A 20,772-nucleotide genomic window follows, 5' to 3' on the forward strand; every position below is an offset into this window, starting at 1 on the left:
ACAGATAGCCATTTCCAAACAGTCATAAGGAAGTGGGGGGGGGGGGGGGGGGAAGGATTCATTCTGGTAACTGAATGAAGCTACATTACCAAAATAAACTGGAAGAAATGAAAATAAATGCAAAGACTGAAGACTTCATATGGAGGAACAACATGTATCTTAATGTCCAATAAAAATGAAAAACATTGTACAAGGGATATACGAGGTGTTCAAAAGGTCTCCGCAGTGCCGTATGATTGTTAGCCGTGTGTGCCGTTTGCCACAGTGAATATACCGACATGAAACTCAGTGAAATAAAAGTTACTAATTTATTGGATATTCATTTTTACTTACAAATTTTCACATTAAATGTTGACAATGTTCCCCCAGTTGTTGATTGCACAATTCAATTCGTCTAATCATGTTCCAAACACAAGCTGTAAGGTTTCTTCTGTAACAGAAGCAGTGAAAGTGGATATTGCAGTTTTCAATTCATCGATGCATTTTGGATGCTTTTTATAGACAGTTGCTTTTGCTGCACCCCAGAAGAGAAAGTCAGGTGGTGTTAGGTCAGGCGATCGTGGAGGCCAAAGTCCCTGTGAAATTATGCGATCACCAAAAACATCAGCAAGCAGTGACATTAAAATACGAGTTGTATGCGCGGTTGTACCATCTTGTTGAAAATAACTGTTCAGTATTTATTTCACTTAACACAAGTTTCCTATGAATGGGTACAGAATATCACTGCAATATAGCTGGGCGTTTATTGTTTCGTTGAAAAATATGGGACCCACAATCCAACATCTAGAAATTGCAATCCAAACTCCTATTTTCACAGAATGAAGTGGTTCCTCATGAATACACAATGGATTTACAGTACTCCACATATGAGAGTTCACATACCCGGATAAATGAAACCATGCCTCATCAGTGAAAAATGTTTCATTAAGAATATCCCTTCAATTTTGTTGAACGAAATTTTTGAACCATTGACAATAATGCAGTCTCTTGGCATGATCAGTATTTTTCAGTTCTTGAATGACTGTCTCTTTGTATGGGAAAAGTTCTAATTTTTTCCTTACAGCTGTGTGGGCTGTTCCGACACTAACATCAATTTCCTGGGCGAGTTTTCTTACTGACTTGTTTGGACTCATGGGCATTTTATCGGAAATATCGAGTAATTTGTCCTCAGACAAAAGGCTAGGATGACCACTTCTCAGTGCATCTGTCACTGAACCTGTACTTTGAAATCTGTTAATCAAATCTCACACAGTATCACGATAAGGGAGTGTTGTCTCTGGGAAAACTAAATTAAATGTTTGACGTACTCAAACTGTGTATTTACTGCCAGCTTTGAACACTTGTTTGGTTAAAAACACACATTCTTCAATAGTTAGCATTTTAACAGTGACAAAAACGAAACAAAGGAACTAAACTTAAAGGTTCATGTCAACACGTAGCAACACACACCAGTGATGCTACTGACGCTGGCTAAGATAACCTAAACAGTGGAATGTTGGGAGAGTCCACCTGAAGGGAAGTAACCCAGGCAGGTGAACAATCATACGGCACGCACGGCTAACAATCACACGCCACTGTGGAGAGACTTTTTGCACATCCTGTATAAGCAGCTGTTCTGTGTCTTATACATGTATGTACAACAAATTACACACCTGCATGTTGTCAAAAGCGATGCCCACATTAGATGTAAAATTGTTGTTAAAACGTGGTAATTTTGCATATCTCTGGCTGAAATGGGTCAAAATAGTGAATTTTGCACCCATTTTCTGACCAGTTTCTATTGCTTCTGAAGTTGTAGAGTGCATCTTTAAGCGTGCCTCAGAGACTAGCTCATCTTCCATGGTAGCTTCATGGATCAGAAGATCACTGTTCTGACCTATGGACAGCATAATATTTTTTTCAATCATCACAGTAGTTGCATTTTTAATATGTAAGCTTAGGAATCCATATATTAAACTACATTGTAAATGTTGAATAAAAAAGAAATTGTGTATATTAACTTATTTATCTGACTATAAGATGATCTGATTGTAATGATGATCCCCTTTTTTAAAGTAGTTCCTCAAAAAAATTTTATTCTTAACATATTATGACTAATCAAAACTACAATGTGTTTTATAGATATAAAGTATCCACCTAAAAAGTTAAAATTATACCTATGCCAAACTTATGCAATCTATTAATTTTCTACATTTTTCTAGTACAAGCAGAAATAAAGTACATAAAAAGAAATTACTTGCATAAATTTTTATCTTCACTTCCTTTATTGCTTACTACCACAGTCAGTCATTTTAATGACAGTAATAATAATAATAATAATAATAATAATAATCACATCACATCACCACCACTATGTTCAATTCCACGGGAATGATTCTGCCCCATGACCCTGATGTAATCCAGGACAGAAAGAAGTTTAGCATTGGCCATAATATCAGCTGTCTTTTTTTACTGGAGATCTAGATTTCCACTAGCAGTGCAGCTATCATCAGTGTGTTACAGGTAGTCAAAAGTCTCATAATTATAGCAACACGGATTCCAATATAACTTAGGCATGTACAAGTTTTAGTTGGAGTAATACTTGTACATGCCTATGTTATATTGGAATATGTTTTGTTACAATTACGTCATTCTATATGATTACCTATAAATGCTGATCAAACAATGAAACGTCCATGCTGGAATATCAACAATATAAGGAAAAAGACAGATTGTTACTCACTGTGAAGATGACACATTGAGCTGCAGACAGGCACAGTTAAAAGACCGTTACACATTTAGCTTTTGGCCAAAGCCTTCTTCAGAAAAGAAACACACACACAAGCAGGCAGACATCACACCCACACGACTACCATCCATGGCAGCTCAGACTGGAACACCGGTCCGAGCTGCCAGAGCTGGCAGTCATGTGTGTGAGAGGTACACTCCTGGAAATTGAAATAAGAACACCGTGAATTCATTGTCCCAGGAAGGGGAAACTTTATTGACACATTCCTGGGGTCAGATACATCACATGATCACACTGACAGAACCACAGGCACATAGACACAGGCAACAGAGCATGCACAACGTCGGCACTAGTACAGTGTATATCCACCTTTCGCAGCAGTGCAGGCTGCTATTCTCCCATGGAGACGGTCGTAGAGATGCTGGATGTAGTCCTGTGGAACGGCTTGCCATGCCATTTCCACCTGGCGCCTCAGTTGGACCAGCGTTCGTGCTGGACGTGCAGACCGCGTGAGACAACGCTTCATCCAGTCCCAAACATGCTCAATGGGGGACAGATCCGGAGATCTTGCTGGCCAGGGTAGTTGACTTACACCTTCTAGAGCACGTTGGGTGGCACGGGATACATGCGGACGTGCATTGTCCTGTTGGAACAGCAAGTTCCCTTGCCGGTCTAGGAATGGTAGAACGATGGGTTCGATGACGGTTTGGATGTACCGTGCACTATTCAGTGTCCCCTCGACGATCACCAGTGGTGTACGGCCAGTGTAGGAGATCGCTCCCCACACCATGATGCCGGGTGTTGGCCCTGTGTGCCTCGGTCGTATGCAGTCCTGATTGTGGCGCTCACCTGCACGGCGCCAAACACGCATACGACCATCATTGGCACCAAGGCAGAAGCGACTCTCATCGCTGAAGACGACACGTCTCCATTCGTCCCTCCATTCACGCCTGTCGCGACACCACTGGAGGCGGGCTGCACGATGTTGGGGCGTGAGCGGAAGACGGCCTAACGGTGTGCGGGACCGTAGCCCAGCTTCATGGAGACGGTTGCGAATGGTCCTCGCCGATACCCCAGGAGCAACAGTGTCCCTAATTTGCTGGGAAGTGGCGGTGCGGTCCCCTACGGCACTGCGTAGGATCCTACGGTCTTGGCGTGCATCCGTGCATCGCTGCGGTCCGGTCCCAGGTCGACGGGCACGTGCACCTTCCGCCGACCACTGGCGACAACATCGATGTACTGTGGAGACCTCACGCCCCACGTGTTGAGCAATTCAGCGGTACGTCCACCCGGCCTCCCGCATGCCCACTATACGCCCTCGCTCAAAGTCCGTCAACTGCACATACGGTTCACGTCCACGCTGTCGCGGCATGCTACCAGTGTTAAAGACTGCGATGGAGCTCCGTATGCCACAGCAAACTGGCTGACACTGACGGCGGCGGTGCACAAATGCTGCGCAGCTAGCGCCATTCGACGGCCAACACCGCGGTTCCTGGTGTGTCCGCTGTGCCGTGCGTGTGATCATTGCTTGTACAGCCCTCTCGCAGTGTCCGGAGCAAGTATGGTGGGTCTGACACACCGGTGTCAATGTGTTCTTTTTTCCATTTCCAGGAGTGTATATATAGTGCTGGCAGGTCGATAGACACACAAACAAACACAAACACACACACAAAATTCAAGCTTTTCCCACGTGGAATGTTTCCCTTGTGACTTACCAAATGAAAGTCCTGGCAGGTCGACAGACACACAAACAAACACAAACATACACACAAAATTCAAGCTTTCGCAACAAACTGTTGCCTCATCAGGAAAGAGGGAAGGAGAGGGAAAGACGAAAGGATGTGGGTTTTAAGGGAGAGGGTAAGGAGTCATTCCAATCCCGGGAGCGGAAAGACTTACCTTAGGGGGAAAAAAGGACGGGTATACACTCACACACACACACATATCCATCCACACATATACAGACACAAGCAGACACATTTAAAGACAAAGAGTTTGGGCAGAGATGTCAGTCGAGGCAGAAGTGCAGAGGCAAAGATGTTGTTGAATGACGGGTGAGGTGTGAGTGGCGGCAACTTGAAATTAGCGGAGATTGAGGCCTGGTGGATAACGGGAAGAGAGGATATCTTGAAGAGCAAGTTCCCATCTCCGGAGTTCGGATAGGTTGGTGTTAGTGGGAAGTATCCAGATAACCCGGATGGTGTAACACTGTGCCAAGATGTGCTGGCCGTGCACCAAGGCATGTTTAGCCACAGGGTGATCCTCATTACCAACAAACACTGTCTGCCTGTGTCCATTCATGTGAACGGACAGTTTGTTGCTGGTCATTCCCACATAGAATGCGTCACAGTGCAGGCAGGTCAGTTGGTAGATCACGTGGGTGCTTTCACACGTGGCTCTGCCTTTGATCGTGTACACCTTCCAGGTTACAGGACTGGAGTAGGTGGTGGTGGGAGGGTGCATGGGACAGGTTTTACACCGGGGGCGGTTACAAGGGTAGGAGCCAGAGGGTAGGGAAGGTGGTTTGGGGATTTCATAGGGATGAACTAAGAGGTTACGAAGGTTAGGTGGACGGCGGAAAGACACTCTTGGTGGAGTGGGGAGGATTTCATGAAGGATGGATCTCATTTCAGGGCAGGATTTGAGGAAGTCGTATCCCTGCTGGAGGGCCACATTCAGAATCTGATCCAGTCCCGGAAAGTATCCTGTCACAAGTGGGGCACTTTTGTGGTTCTTCTGTGGGAGGTTCTGGGTTTGAGAGGATGAGGAAGTGGTCTGGTTATTTGTTTCTCTACCAGGTCGGGAGGGTAGTTGCGGGATGCGAAAGCTGTTGACAGGTTGTTGGTGTAATGCTTCAGGGATTCCGGACTGGAGCAGATTCGTTTGCCACGAAGACCTAGGCTGTAGGGAAGGGACCGTTTGATGTGGAATGGGTAGCAGCTGTCGTAATGGAGGTACTGTTGCTTGTTGGTGGGTTTGATGCGGACGGACGTGTGAAGCTGGCCATTGGACAGGTGGAGGTCAACATCAAGGAAAGTGGCATGGGATTTGGAGTAGGACCAGGTGAATCTGATGGAACCAAAGGAGTTGAGGTTGGAGAGGAAATTCTGGAGTTCTTCTTCACTGTGAGTCCAGATCATGAAGATGTCATCAATAAATCTGTACCAAACTTTGGGTTGGCAGGCCTGGTACCCATGGCTGTTCCCTTTAATTGTTGGTATGTCTGGCCTTCAAAAGTGAAGAAGTTGTGGGTCAGGATGAAGCTGGCTAAGGTAATGAGGAAAGAGGTTTTAGGTAGGGTGGCAGGTGATCGGCGTGAAAGGAAGTGCTCCATCACAGCGAGGCCCTGGACGTGCGGGATATTTGTGTATAAGGAAGTGGCATCAATGGTTACAAGAATGGTTTCTGGGGGTAACAGATTGGCTAAGGATTCCAGGCGTTCGAGAAACTGGTTGGTGTCTTTGATGAAGGATGGGAGACTGCACATAATGGGTTGAAGGTTTTGATCTACGTAGGCAGAGATACGTTCTGTGGGGGCTTGGTAACCAGCTACAATGGGGCGGCCGGGATGATTGGGTTTGTGAATTTTAGGAAGAAGGTAGAAGGTAGGGGTGCGGGGTGTCGGTGGGGTCAGGAGGTTGATGGAGTCAGGTGAAAGGTTTTGTAGGTGGCCTAGGTTCTGAGGATTCCTTGAAGCTCCGCCTGGACATCAGGAATGGGATTACCTTGGCAAACTTTGTATGTGGTGTTGTCTGAAAGCTGACGCAGTCCCTCAGCCACATACTCCCGACGATCAAGTACCACGGTCGTGGAACCCTTGTCCGCCGGAAGAATGACGATGGACCGGTCAGCCTTCAGATCACGGATAGCCTGGGCTTCAGCAGTGGTGATGTTGGGAGTAGGATTAAGGTTTTTTAAGAAGGATTGAGAGGCAAGGCTGGAGGTCAGAAATTCCTGTAAGGTTTGGAGAGGGTGATTTTGAGGAAGAGGAGGTGGGTCCCGCTGTGACGGAGGACGGAACTGTTCCAGGCAGGGTTCAATTTGGATAGTGTCTTGGGGAGTTGGATCATTAGGGGTAGGATTAGGATCATTTTTCTTCGTGGCAAAGTGATACCTCCAGCAGAGAGTACGAGTGTAGGACAGTAAATCTTTGACGAGGGCTGTTTGGTTGAATCTGGGAGTGGGGCTGAAGGTGAGGCCTTTGGATAGGACAGAGGTTTCGGATTGGGAGAGAGGTTTGGAGGAAAGGTTAACTACTGAATTAGGGTGTTGTGGTGCCAGATTGTGTTGATTGGAATTTTGAGGTTTTGGGGGGAGTGGAGCTGGAAGTGGGAGATTGAGTAGATGGGAGAGACTGGGTTTGTGTGCAATGAGAGGTGGTTGAGGTTTGCTGGAAAGGTTGTGAAGGGTGAGTGAGTTGCCTTTCCGGAGGTGGGAAACCAGGAGATTGGATAGTTTTTTGAGGTGAAGGGTGGCATGCTGTTCTAATTTGCAGTTGGCCTGTAGGAGGATGCTCTGAATAGCCGGTGTGGATGTGGGAGAGGAAAGATTGAGGACTTTTATTAAGGATAGGAGTTGACGGGTGTGTTCATTGGCTGAGTTGATGTGTAGGTGAAGGATTAGGTGGGTGAGGGCAATGGATTGTTCAGTTTGGAACTGGTATAGGGACTGATGGAAAGAAGGGTTGCAGCCAGAGATGGGAACTTTAAGTGTGAGGCCTTTGGGGGTTATGCCAAATGTCAGACAAGCCTGAAAAAATAAAATATGCGAGCGTAATCTGGCTAGGGTGAACGCATGTTTGTGGAGGGAATGTAAATAAAACTTAATGGGGTTATTGTGGGGGTGTTGTGAGGGTGACATGGTATTAGAAGGTGGAAAGTGTAACATGAGTTTGAAATGAAAGATAAAAATATATGGGGAGAGAAGGGTGAAATAGAAAGTAACTGGAGATCTGGTATGAAAAAAGGCGAAAAAGTGTTGGTTAAGTTGATCCTGTGGTGAACTTGGGTTGGTAGACAGCGATGTGCATGAAGGTTAGGTGGTTGTGTTGCCCCTAAAACACGTTAAAGGACGGAGAAATTCGGGAAAATTTCGAAAAAACGTGTAAATGTATTAAAGGAGTGGTGTTGTGGTGAAAGATTACGAAAATGGGGGTAACAATTGTAATAATGACGTTAAAACCTGTGGGGAGCGGCTAAAAATGATCAGTAATGTGCGAAAAACGGAAGTGGAAATAAAGTGAAAGTTATTAGAACTGGTCGAAATGGTTGTTTAATACGTGAAAGCAGCTGTTATTGAACTAGAAACGGTGGATTTTATAGCAGCGGTAGTGTTGAAAGCGGAAAATAAAAATTTTTGGTTATGGTTTGGAAGTGGGTTACGTATTATTGAGTATATATAGGCGGGATAAAATTGTATTACGGTAAAAAGGGGAAGGTGAATACAAAGTGAGACTACTGGTAAAAACAGAAAGAGAAAATAAAGAGAAAATAAGATGACAGGAAAGATTTCGAAATGCAACAGCGACAATAACAAATGTAATTGTTGGGTTCAAATTAGTGATATGGTTATAGTAGAGGGAAACATTCCACGTAGGAAAAATTCATTTCAACCTCATGTTACACTTTCCACCTTCTAATACCATGTCACCCTCACAACACCCCCACAACGACCCCATTAAGTTTTATTTACATTCCCTCCGCAAACATGCCTTCACCCTAGCCAGATTACGCTCGCATATTTTATTTTCTCAGGCTTGTCTGACATTTGGCATAACCACCAAAGGCCTCACACTTAAAGTTCCCATCTCTGGCTGCAACCCTTCTTTCCATCAGTCCCTATACCAGTTCCAAACTGAACAATCCATTGCCCTCACCCACCTAATCCTTCACCTACACATCAACTCAGCCAATGAACACACCCGTCAACTCCTATCCTTAATAAAAGTCCTCAATCTTTCCTCTCCCACATCCACACCGGCTATTCAGAGCATCCTCCTACAGGCCAACTGCAAATTAGAACAGCATGCCACCCTTCACCTCAAAAAACTATCCAATCTCCTGGTTTCCCACCTCCGGAAAGGCAACTCACTCACCCTTCACAACCTTTCCAGCAAACCTCAACCACCTCTCATTGCACACAAACCCAGTCTCTCCCATCTACTCAATCTCCCACTTCCAGCTCCACTCCCCCCAAAACCTCAAAATTCCAATCAACACAATCTGGCACCACAACACCCTAATTCAGTAGTTAACCTTTCCTCCAAACCTCTCTCCCAATCCGAAACCTCTGTCCTATCCAAAGGCCTCACCTTCAGCCCCACTCCCAGATTCAACCAAATAGCCCTCGTCAAAGATTTACTGTCCTACACTCGTACTCTCTGCTGGAGGTATCACTTTGCCACGAAGAAAAATGATCCTAATCCTACCCCTAATGATCCAACTCCCCAAGACACTATCCAAATTGAACCCTGCCTGGAACAGTTCCGTCCTCCGTCACAGCGGGACCCACCTCCTCTTCCTCAAAATCACCCTCTCCAAACCTTACAGGAATTTCTGACCTCCAGCTTTGCCTCTCAATCCTTCTTAAAAAACCTTAATCCTACTCCCAACATCACCACTGCTGAAGCCCAGGCTATCCGTGATCTGAAGGCTGACCGGTCCATCGTCATTCTTCCGGCGGACAAGGGTTCCACGACCGTGGTACTTGATCGTCGGGAGTTTGTGTCTGAGGGACTGCGTCAGCTTTCAGACAACACCACATACAAAGTTTGCCAAGGTAATCCCATTCCTGATGTCCAGGCGGAGCTTCAAGGAATCCTCAGAACCTAGGCCACCTACAAAACCTTTCACCTGACTCCATCAACCTCCTGACCCCACCGACACCCCGCACCCCTACCTTCTACCTTCTTCCTAAAATTCACAAACCCAATCATCCCGGCCGCCCCATTGTAGCTGGTTACCAAGCCCCCACAGAACGTATCTCTGCCTACGTAGATCAAAACCTTCAACCCATTACGTGCAGTCTCCCATCCTTCATCAAAGACACCAACCACTTTCTCGAACGCCTGGATACCTTAGCCAATCCGTTACCCCCAGAAACCATCCTTGTATCCATTGATGCCACTTCCTTATACACAAATATCCCGCACGTCCAGGGCCTCGCTGCGATGGAGCACTTCCTTTCACGCCGATCACCTGCCACCCTACCTAAAACCTCTTTCCTCATTACCTTAGCCAGCTTCATCCTGACCCACAACTTCTTCACTTTTGAATGCCAGACATACCAACAATTAAAGGGAACAGCCATGGGTACCAGGCCTGCCAACCCAAAGTTTGGTACAGATTTATTGATGACATCTTCATGATCTGGACTCACAGTGAAGAACTCCAGAATTTCCTCTCCAACCTCAACTCCTTTGGTTCCATCAGATTCACCTGGTCCTACTCCAAATCCCATGCCACTTTCCTTGATGTTGACCTCCACCTGTCCAATGGCCAGCTTCACACGTCCGTCCACATCAAACCCACCAACAAGCAACAGTACCTCCATTACGACAGCTGCCACCCATTCCACATCAAACGGTCCCTTCCCTACAGCCTAGGTCTTCGTGGCAAACGAATCTGCTCCAGTCCGGAATCCCTGAAGCATTACACCAATAACCTGACAACAGCTTTCGCATCCCGCAACTACCCTCCCGACCTGGTAGAGAAACAAATAACCAGACCACTTCCTCATCCTCTCAAACCCAGAACCTCCCACAGAAGAACCACAAAAGTGCCCCACTTGTGACAGGATACTTTCCGGGACTGGATCAGATTCTGAATGTGGCCCTCCAGCAGGGATACGACTTCCTCAAATCCTGCCCTGAAATGAGATCCATCCTTCATGAAATCCTCCCCACTCCACCAAGAGTGTCTTTCCGCCGTCCACCTAACCTTCGTAACCTCTTAGTTCATCCCTATGAAATCCCCAAACAACCTTCCCTACCCTCTGGCTCCCACCCTTGTAACCGCCCCCGGTGTAAAACCTGTCCCATGCACCCTCCCACCACCACCTACTCCAGTCCTGTAACCCGGAAGGTGTACACGATCAAAGGCAGAGCCACGTGTGAAAGCACCCACGAGATCTACCAACTGACCTGCCTACACTGTGACGCATTCTATGTGGGAATGACCAGCAACAAACTGTCCATTCGCATGAATGGACACAGGCAGACAGTGTTTGTTGGTAATGAGGATCACCCTGTGGCTAAACATGCCTTGGTGCACGGCCAGCACATCTTGGCACAGTGTTACACCGTCCGGGTTATCTGGATACTTCCCACTAACACCAACCTATCCGAACTCCGGAGATGGGAACTTGCTCTTCAATATATCCTCTCTTCCCGTTATCCACCAGGCCTCAATCTCCGCTAATTTCAAGTTGCCGCCACTCACACCTCACCCGTCATTCAACAACATCTTTGCCTCTGCACTTCTGCCTCGACTGACATCTCTGCCCAAACTCTTTGTCTTTAAATGTGTCTGCTTGTGTCTGTATATGTGTGGATGGATATGTGTGTGTGTGCGAGTGTATACCCGTCCTTTTTTCCCCCTAAGGTAAGTCTTTCCGCTCCCGGGATTGGAATGACTCCTTACCCTCTCCCTTAAAACCCACATCCTTTCGTCTTTCCCTCTCCTTCCCTCTTTCCTGATGAGGCAACAGTTTGTTGCGAAAGCTTGAATTTTGTGTGTATATTTGTGTTTGTTTGTGTGTCTATCGACCTGCCAGCGCTTTTGTTTGGTAAGTGTCATCATCTTTCTTTTTAGATATATTTTTTCCACGTGGAATGTTTCCCTCTGTTATATATATATATATATATATATATATATATATATATATATATATATATATATATATATATATATATGTTCAATTACCCGAAAGTTCCTAAATGCAATGTAACATATACCGTACAGTTAAAAGGAAGTCACGCTTGATCAAGGTCCGCATCACTTTCCATTTTTAACCAGACATAACGTCTGAGAAAGGAAAGAAATAATAATAATAACCACCACTACCCCACCACCATCATAGTTATTGTCGTAGTTTAATCTGCATATTTAATGTGACTCTGTACTTTTCAAATGATGAATTTGGGGAAAAAAGCTCGTCTTATAGTTGAGTAAATATGATACTATTTTTTTTTTCTATAAAATTATTTGCTCGCTTTGGCCAGTCCCAAATGGTCACTGATGACAAAAATATATATTACATATGTAGAAAGCCAAGTTCATAACAGAAGTGAATATATGATCCAACAGTCCATTTTCCATTCGGAAAACTGGCAGACAAAGAGACAGAAATTCTTCTTCTAATGTTTCACTGGAACAATTGTATACACCAAGAGATATCACTTATCATAATGTTTGTTGTACATTACAACAACATTCACCATACATGTACCGATACAAAAGTCATAACCAAATGTTTTATGTACAACCCTGAAATGTAAGGCACAGACAGAAATCTCACTCGCTCTTGATACTATTCACCTTCATACTATCCACATTCTTAGCTACATACTACTACTCTCTTGCATAGGGTGAGGAGGAGGAGGATATTAGTGTTTAACGTCCCGTCGACACCGAGGTCATTAGAGACGGAGCGCAAGCTCGGGTGAGGAAGATTGGGGAAGGAAATCGGCCGTGCCCTTTCAAAGGAACCATCCCGGCATTTGCCTGAAGGGATTTTAGGGAAATCATGGAAAACCTAAATCAGGATGGCCGGAGACGGGATTGAACCGTCGTCCTCCCGAATGCGAGTCCAGTGTGCTAACCACTGCGCCACCTCGCTCGGTCATAGGGTGAGATGATGTGTCTGAACTACATATTAGAACAGCCAATTTTTACTCATTGTATGTAAATAACAACACCAGGTCACTGGCCAATTCAATGTGACAACATTGTTCACAGCTACTGTATTCCGATTCACTAACAATGGTGGTCCGTGCATGTCGAGGCACAGATGTGGACTCCAGAGTTGCTGGTTCCAAGTGACAATTGCAGTACATGCATAAGGGGCTTTGCACTTAGAGAAAGCATGGATCCTCAAAATTATGTCTCTCACTTGAGTATGTTGTTGTTGTTGTTGTTGTTGTTGTGGTCTTCAGTCCTGAGACTGGTTTGATGCAGCTCTCCATGCTACTCTATCCCGTGCAAGCTTCTTCATCTCCCAGTACCTACTGCAACCTACATCCTTCTGAATCTGCTTAGTGTATTCATCTCTTGGTCTCCCTCTACGATTTTTACCCTCCACGCTGCCCTCCAATACTAAATTGGTGATCCCTTGATGCCTCAGAACATGTCCTACCAACCGATCCCGTCTTCTGGTCAAGTTGTGCCACAAACTTCTCTTCTCCCCAATCCTATTCAGTACTTCCTCATTAGTTATGTGATCTACCCAGCTAATCTTCAGCATTCTTCTGTAGCACCACATTTCGAAAGCTTCTATTCTCTTCTTGTCCAAACTATTTATCGTCCATGTTTCACTTCCATACATGGCTACACTCCATACAAATACTTTCAGAAATGACTTCCTGACACTTAAATCTATACTCGATGTTAACAAATTTCTCTTCTTCAGAAACGCTTTCCTTGCCATTGTCAGTCTACATTTTATATCCTCTCTTCTTCGACCATCATCAGTTATTTTGCTCCCCAAATAGCAAAACTCCTTTACTACTTTAAGTGTCTCATTTCTTAATCTAATTCCCTCAGCATCACCCGACTTAATTCGACTACATTCCATTATCCTCGTTTTGCTTTTGTTGATGTTCATCTTATATCCTCCTTTCAAGACATTGTCCATTCCATTCAACTGCTCTTCCAAGTCCTTTGCTGTCTCTGACAGAATTACAATGTCATCGGCGAACCTCAAAGTTTTTATTTCTTCTCCATGGATTTTAATACCTACTCCGAATTTTTCTTTTGTTTCCTTTACTGCTTGCTCAATATACAGATTGAATAACATCAGGGAGAGGCTACAACCCTGTCTTACTCCCTTCCCAACCACTGCTTCCCTTTCATGCCCCTCGACTCTTATAACTGCCATCTGGTTTCTGTACAAATTGTAAATAGCCTTTCGCTCCCTGTATTTTACTCCTGCCACCTTTAGAATTTGATAGAGAGTATTCCAGTCAACATTGTCAAAAGCTTTCTCTAAGTCTACAAATGCTAGAAACGTAGGTTTGCCTTTCCTTAATCTTTCTTCTAAGATAAGTCGTAAGGTCAGTATTGCCTCACGTGTTCCAGTGTTTCTACGGAATCCAAACTGATCTTCCCCGAGGTTGGTTTCTATTAGTTTTTCCATTCGTCTGTAAAGAATTCTTGTTAGTATTTTGCAGCTGTGACTTATTAAACTGATAGTTCGGTAATTTTCACATCTGTCAACACCTGCTTTCTTTGGGATTGGAATTATTATATTCTTCTTGAAGTCTGAGGGTATTTCGCCTGTTTCATACATCTTGCTCACCAGATGGTAGAGTTTTGTCAGGACTGGCTCTCCCAAGGCCGTCAGTAGTTCCAATGGAATGTTGTCTACTCCGGGGGCCTTGTTTCGACTCAGGTCTTTCAGTGCTCTGTCAAACTCTTCACGCAGTATCGTATCACCCATTTCATCTTCATCTACATCCTCTTCCATTTCCATAATATTGTCCTCAAGTACATCGCCCTTGTATAGACCCTCTATATACTCCTTCCACCTTTCTGCTTTTCCTTCCTTGCTTAGAACTGGGTTTCCATCTGAGCTATTGATATTCATACAAGTCGTTCTCTTATCTCCAAAGGTCTCTTTAATTTTCCTGTAGGCAGTATCTATCTTACCCCTAGTGAGATAAGCCTCTACATCCTTACATTTGTCCTCTAGCCATCCCGGCTTAGCCATTTTGCACTTCCTGTCGATCTCATTTTTGAGACGTTTGTATTCCTTTTTGCCTGCTTCATTTACTGCATTTTTATATTTTCTCCTTTCATCAATTACATTCAATATTTCTTCTGTTACCCAAGGATTTCTACTAGACCTCGTCTTTTTACCTACTTGATCCTCTGCTGCCTTCACTACTTCATCCCTCAAAGCTACCCATTCTTCTTCTACTGTATTTCTTTCCCCCATTCCTGTCAATTGTTCCCTTATGCTCTCCCTGAAACTCTGTACAACCTCTGGTTCTTTCAGTTTATCCAGGTCCCATCTCATTAAATTCCCACCTTTTTGCAGTTTCTTCAGTTTTAATCTATAGGTCATAACCAATAGATTGTGGTCGGAGTCCACATCTACCCCTGGAAATGTCTTACAATTTAAAACCTGGTTCCTAAATCTCTGTCTTACCATTATATAATCTATCTGATACCTTTTAGTATCTCCAGGGTTCTTCCATGTATACAACCTTCTTTCATGATTCTTAAACCAAGTGTTAGCTATGATTAAGTTATGCTCTGTGCAAAATTCTACCAGGCGGCTGCCTCTTTCATTTCTTAGCCCCAATCCATATTCACCTACTATGTTTCCTTCTCTCCCTTTTCCTACACTCGAATTCCAGTCACCCATGACTATTAAATTTTCGTCTCCCTTCACTATCTGAATAATTTCTTTTATTTCATCATACATTTCTTCAATTTCTTCGTCATCTGCAGAGCTAGTTGGCATATAAACTTGTACTACTGTAGCAGGTGTGGGCTTCGTATCTATCTTGGCCACAATAATGCGTTCACTATGCTGTTTGTAGTAGCTTACCCGCATTCCTATTTATTATTAAACTCACTCCTGCATTACCCCCATTTGATTTCGTGTTTACAACCCATTAGTCACCTGACCAGAAGTCTTGTTCCTCCTGCCACCGAACTTCACTAATTCCCACTATATCTAACTTTAACCTATCCATTTCCCTTTTTAAATTTTCTAACCTACCTGCCCGATTAAGGGATCTGACATTCCACGCTCCGACCCGTAGAACACCAGTTTTCTTTCTCCTGATAACGACATCCTCTTGAGTAGTCCCCGCCCGGAGATCCGAATGGGGGACTATTTTACCTCCGGAATATTTTACCCAAGAGGACGCCATCATCATTTAATCATACAGTCAAGCTGCATGCCCTCGGGAAAAATTACGGCTGTAGTTTCCCCTTGCTTTCAGCCGTTCGCAGTACCAGCACAGCAAGGCCGTTTAGGTTGAGTATGTATACCATCATAATCAGCCATGACAACTTGCAACAAACGGAATAAAAATTCCCTAAATAACTCACTATGACTACACATAATGCTCGCAATGATTAAGACATTCACAGCTGTGTGCTGAGAACACTACTGAATGTTCCCTGGCTGTCACAGAGAGTACACTGTCAGGTCTCAGGGCGAGCCTAAACTCAACTGACATCATCATTTGTGACTCCAAATATAATTTTTTTAATCCTACTTCAATTTTCGCAGACTGCTAATCTGTCATAACAGAACTGAATTGTATCTGTAAGATTATACTCCTGAACATCCTTTATGGCCAGAGCTGCAATTGAAGTAGCAATTAATTCACAACAGTCTTAATCAAAACACCACTAAACATTCTCTATGTTTATTGTGTTTATTTTGCACTATTGTATTAAATAAATCCTCCCAGAATGTTATGTAAAACTCTGCTCTAGACTGTTGAATTTGAAGGCAATTGGCTAAACCTTACTGAGAGAAAAGGACTTATACAACTGTTACACAGATACCTGTGGATGAGTTACAATGTTTCATCTCCTACAACATTTGAAGCTTTACTGAGCACAGAGCAACTTAATATTCTAGAAACAGTGTAGCCAGGCCTCCAAAGAATGTAAGAATATCTACTTGACTACACTAACTGCTATGATGACATCTTGACTTCACTGTCACTGGGTGTCTCATGTGGAGATTAGCCCATCTCGGTTTCCAGCATTTTGACATAGGTATTTGAGCTAGTTCACAAGTTCTATCTGAAGTTCACTATACACAAGAATGAAAAACAAGAAAAACACAGTGTTAATGTTTGTGTGATGTACAGATTAATCCTTTTGCTTCTCTTGGTACCAAAGGAAAATGCAGTGAAAGTTATATTTCAACTCAAATGGCCTTCTGATGTTCATGGAAACAAAAGTGGGTAATTAACTGCAATAGCAGTTTACATCTGAATAAAGCTGAAAATAAGAGTGGTGATGATGATGTGTATAAGGTAAGATTATGCATGTGATTAGCTGAGTTTGCCATTATCCCACATTCAGTTAAAACAACAACTCTTATTATTAGAAAACTAAAATTAAGTTCTTACCTAACTTAATGAGCTGTGGGCAAGGCATAGTATCTCCCGAGTACGTTATCTTCCAACCGGATGAATGAGTAAGTGCGACACCAAACGCATTTGGGCAGTGTTTGACAGGCACTGTGCTGATATCATTCATTTCTAATGCTTCCATAAGCTTTTTGGAAGATTCAGCATCCAGCCCAAATTTTTCCATTTCCTGCAAAGATGACCATTCATTACGCAACTGCCTTCAACAGTAACTATGTACAAACAGAACAAACTAGAACAACACTGCACAGATCACTTCTTAAGAAATAATTACAAGAATGAAGTTTTATGAGACGATGATGTAAAATTACACCAATACTTTTAAACTAACACAGTGCAATTTAAAGAAATATTGGGAATTCTAAAAAACGACTGTTGATGGTTGTTTGCATTCTCTTCTTCCTAAATCTGAAATGTGTAACATATAAACAGATGTTTTTTTCGCTTACTTTTGGCCAACAACACAATTTCTGATTATTCATTCATTCACAAATTAGGTTCTCCAAAATTCTAATGTGAACAAGAGCCTTCAGGGATGTAGAATGAGTCCAAAAGGCAGAAGCGGCCCAATGTAGGCTACTTCTGTAAAGTATACTAACACTTACTTACAACTAGTGCTAATCTACTCAGACGGTGAATTACAGGAATTACTTATAGGCATTTTTAAATAATGTGCATTAAAGCCACTTCTCTTCCTCTTACACTACCCTGCTGCTGTTTTTATTTGCTAATAATATATGTTAAGTATTTATATATCTTTACTGATTTTAGAAGACTGTCAGCTTCCTATACATTGCAAAAGTTAAAACCTGTTTAAAATGATCATGTTAACAAGAAATTACATCCACATATTGAAGTATTCTGATAAATTATGGATGCAGTGGCTAATAACATACTTTCTTACTTTACTTTTTAGTATCTGAGGACTGTCACATTTCTGTGCTATGTCGGCTGGCAAACTATTAAAGACTTTTGCTTCACAGTATAAAACCTGCACTGGGAACTCTACAACAAGAACACAAAATCTGTGTGAAACACATTTATGCTCCTAGTATTGTTGTAGTGAATTTCACAGTTAATCCCAAATTCACTATTATTATTAACCCCAAATATCATTAGAAGGAAAATACTTGGGGAGTTGAGTGTAAGAATCCCAAGATTCCTACAACATGTTCACTTATTGAATTTACACTACATGCTGCAGACTTCTGTAGAATAAATATTTTCTTAACCTGGCTACATTGTACTTGAAGATTATGCCACCAGACAGTACCCCGACTCTGCAGGTCAACAGAATTAGAGTTCAAACCAGGCAGAGCTGAACTGTTTCTCAACTTATCCATGTAGCAGACTAGGTACTTCACACATGGACCTTCATTTATGGTGTGCGCACTGATTTCCACTTTTGATACCTGTATTTCATTTTCATTTGTTTGTAACTGAATAATGAGTTTTCCTATGTGGTCTTCAGTCCTAAGACTGTTTTGATACAACTCTCTAAGCTACCCTATCCTGTGCAAGAAAGATATAATTAACAAATTCATTTCTGAAGGAATTAAACAAGCATTAACGCATTGGCATCTTACATGAGCTTGCCAAGGCCTTTGCTTTTATAGATCTTAAAATTTTACCAGAGTAAAGCATTCCATTTGCATGGTTGGAAACACATCTCAACAACAAAAAACTGAGAGTCGCATTAACAAGTACTACTATACAAAATACTGTAAATTCAGAGTGCAGAAACATTAAATACAGTGACCTGCAAGATTTGATATTTGTTTCACTCTTATTGATGACAAACTGAAGGACATTTCAGAAGCTGTGATATTTGCTGATCACTCATGTATACTGTTAAGGAAACCAAACATTAGTTTTACATAAAACTCATTGTTCATGGTTACTGGTTATGAACAGTAGATTAAAACATTGCAAAGTGGCAGGAATTAAGGAGATGGGCCCTGTATAAGTTGAAAGAAATAGACATTGTTGACAGTTTCCGAGGGAGCATTAGGGAATGATGGACTAGAATGGGGGAAAGGAATACAGTAGAAGATGAGTGGGTAGCCTTGAGAGATGAAATAGTGAAGGCAGCAGAGGATCAAATAGGTAAAAAGACCAGGCCTAGTAGATGTCCTTGGATAACACAAGAGATATTGAATTTAATTGATGAAAGGGAGGAATATAAAAATGCAGCCAATGAAGCAGATGAAAGATAATACAAATGTCTAAAAAATGAGATTGACAGGAAAGTGCAAAATGGCTAACCAGGAATGGCTAAGAAGACAAACGAAAGGCTTTAGAAGTATTCAACACTAGGAGAAAGATAGATACTGAGTACAAGAAAATTAAAAAGGCCTTTGGAGAAAAGAGAAGCAGCTGAATGAATATCAAGAGCTCAGATGGGAAACCAATCTTAAGAAAAGAAGGAAAAGCTGAAATTGGAAGGAGTATATAGAGAATTTATACAAGGGAGATAACTTGAAGGCAGTATCGTGGAAAGGGAAGAGGATGTTAATCAAGGTGACATGGGAGATATATTGTGAGAAGAATCTGACACAGCACTGAAAGACTTAAGTTGAAACAAGGCCTCAAGAGTAGGCAACATTCGATCAGAACTACTGATAGCCTTGATAAAGCCAGCCATGACAAAATATTCCACCTGGTGTGCAAGATGCACGAGACAAATACCCTCAGACTTCAAGGAGAATAAAATAATTCCAATTCCAAAAAAAGCAGATGCTGACAGGTGTGAACATACCAAACCATCAATTTAATAAAACTATCAATTTAATAAGTCATGGATGCAAAATACTAACACAGATTCTTTACAGAAGAATGGAAAAATTGGTACAAGCCAACTTTGAGGAAGTTCAGTTCGGATTCCAGAAAAATTTAGGAAAATACAAGGAAATACTGACCCTGCAGCTTATTTTAGAAGCTGGGTTAAGGAAAGACAAACTTACAACTGTGGCATTTATAGACTTTGAGAAAGCTTTTGACAATGTTGACCGGGATACACTCTTCGAAATTTTGAGGATAGCTGGGCTACAATACAGTGAGTGAAAGGCTATTTACAGCTTGTACAGAAGGCAGATAGCAATTATATGAGTTGAGGGGCATGAAAGGGAAGCAGTGGTTAAGAAGGAAGTGAGACAGGATTGTAGCCTATCCCCGATATTATTCAGTCTGTGCATTGAGCACACAGAACAGGAAATCGAAGAAAAATTTGGAGTAGGAATTAAATCTCATGGAGAAGAAATAAAAGCCTTGAGGTTTGCCAATGACACTGTATTTCTGTTAGAGACTGCAAAGGAATTGGAAGAGTAGTTAAAAGGAATGGGCAGTGTCTTGAAAGGGGGATATAAGAAAAAGACAAAAGTGGAGAATCTGAGTCGTAGATAGGCACAACAGCCCATATTACACCACAGAGGACGGGGTTGTCTATGTCCAAGGCGTACCAAAAGCACCATGGTAAACACCGCCTATTTACATACAAGATAATGGAAACAGACATTCCGAGCACTACTTCCTGAAGGGGGAAACTCGAGCCACGGCTTGCAGGAAGTATCACTACGCCAAAATCTGATTGGCTGGAGACGGCTATTTAGGGGCTAGAACCAGCCCCGAAGTTCAGTTCATTCTGGATGCCGACCTCGTGGACTTCAACCGCTGAAGATTATGTCTTTGTCTCTGAATTGTGTGG

At 42.8% G+C, this 20,772-nt stretch overlaps 1 protein-coding gene across 1 annotated transcript in view; it reads right to left on the reverse strand.

Annotated features, from left to right (window-relative positions):
• The window catches only part of LOC126235669 (ribonuclease Z, mitochondrial), a 150,472-nt gene that overhangs the window by 14,251 nt on the left and 115,449 nt on the right, over positions 1-20,772 (reverse strand). The window contains exons 9-10 of the mRNA XM_049944392.1: positions 17,049-17,238; positions 1,653-1,876 (exon numbers count right to left, since the gene is read on the reverse strand). Coding sequence (XP_049800349.1) covers positions 1,653-1,876; positions 17,049-17,238 — 414 coding nt within the window. The remainder of the gene's footprint in view (positions 1-1,652; positions 1,877-17,048; positions 17,239-20,772) is intronic.

This window comes from Schistocerca nitens, chromosome 2 (genome assembly GCF_023898315.1).
Source record: "Schistocerca nitens isolate TAMUIC-IGC-003100 chromosome 2, iqSchNite1.1, whole genome shotgun sequence".
NCBI lineage: Eukaryota > Metazoa > Arthropoda > Insecta > Orthoptera > Acrididae > Schistocerca > Schistocerca nitens.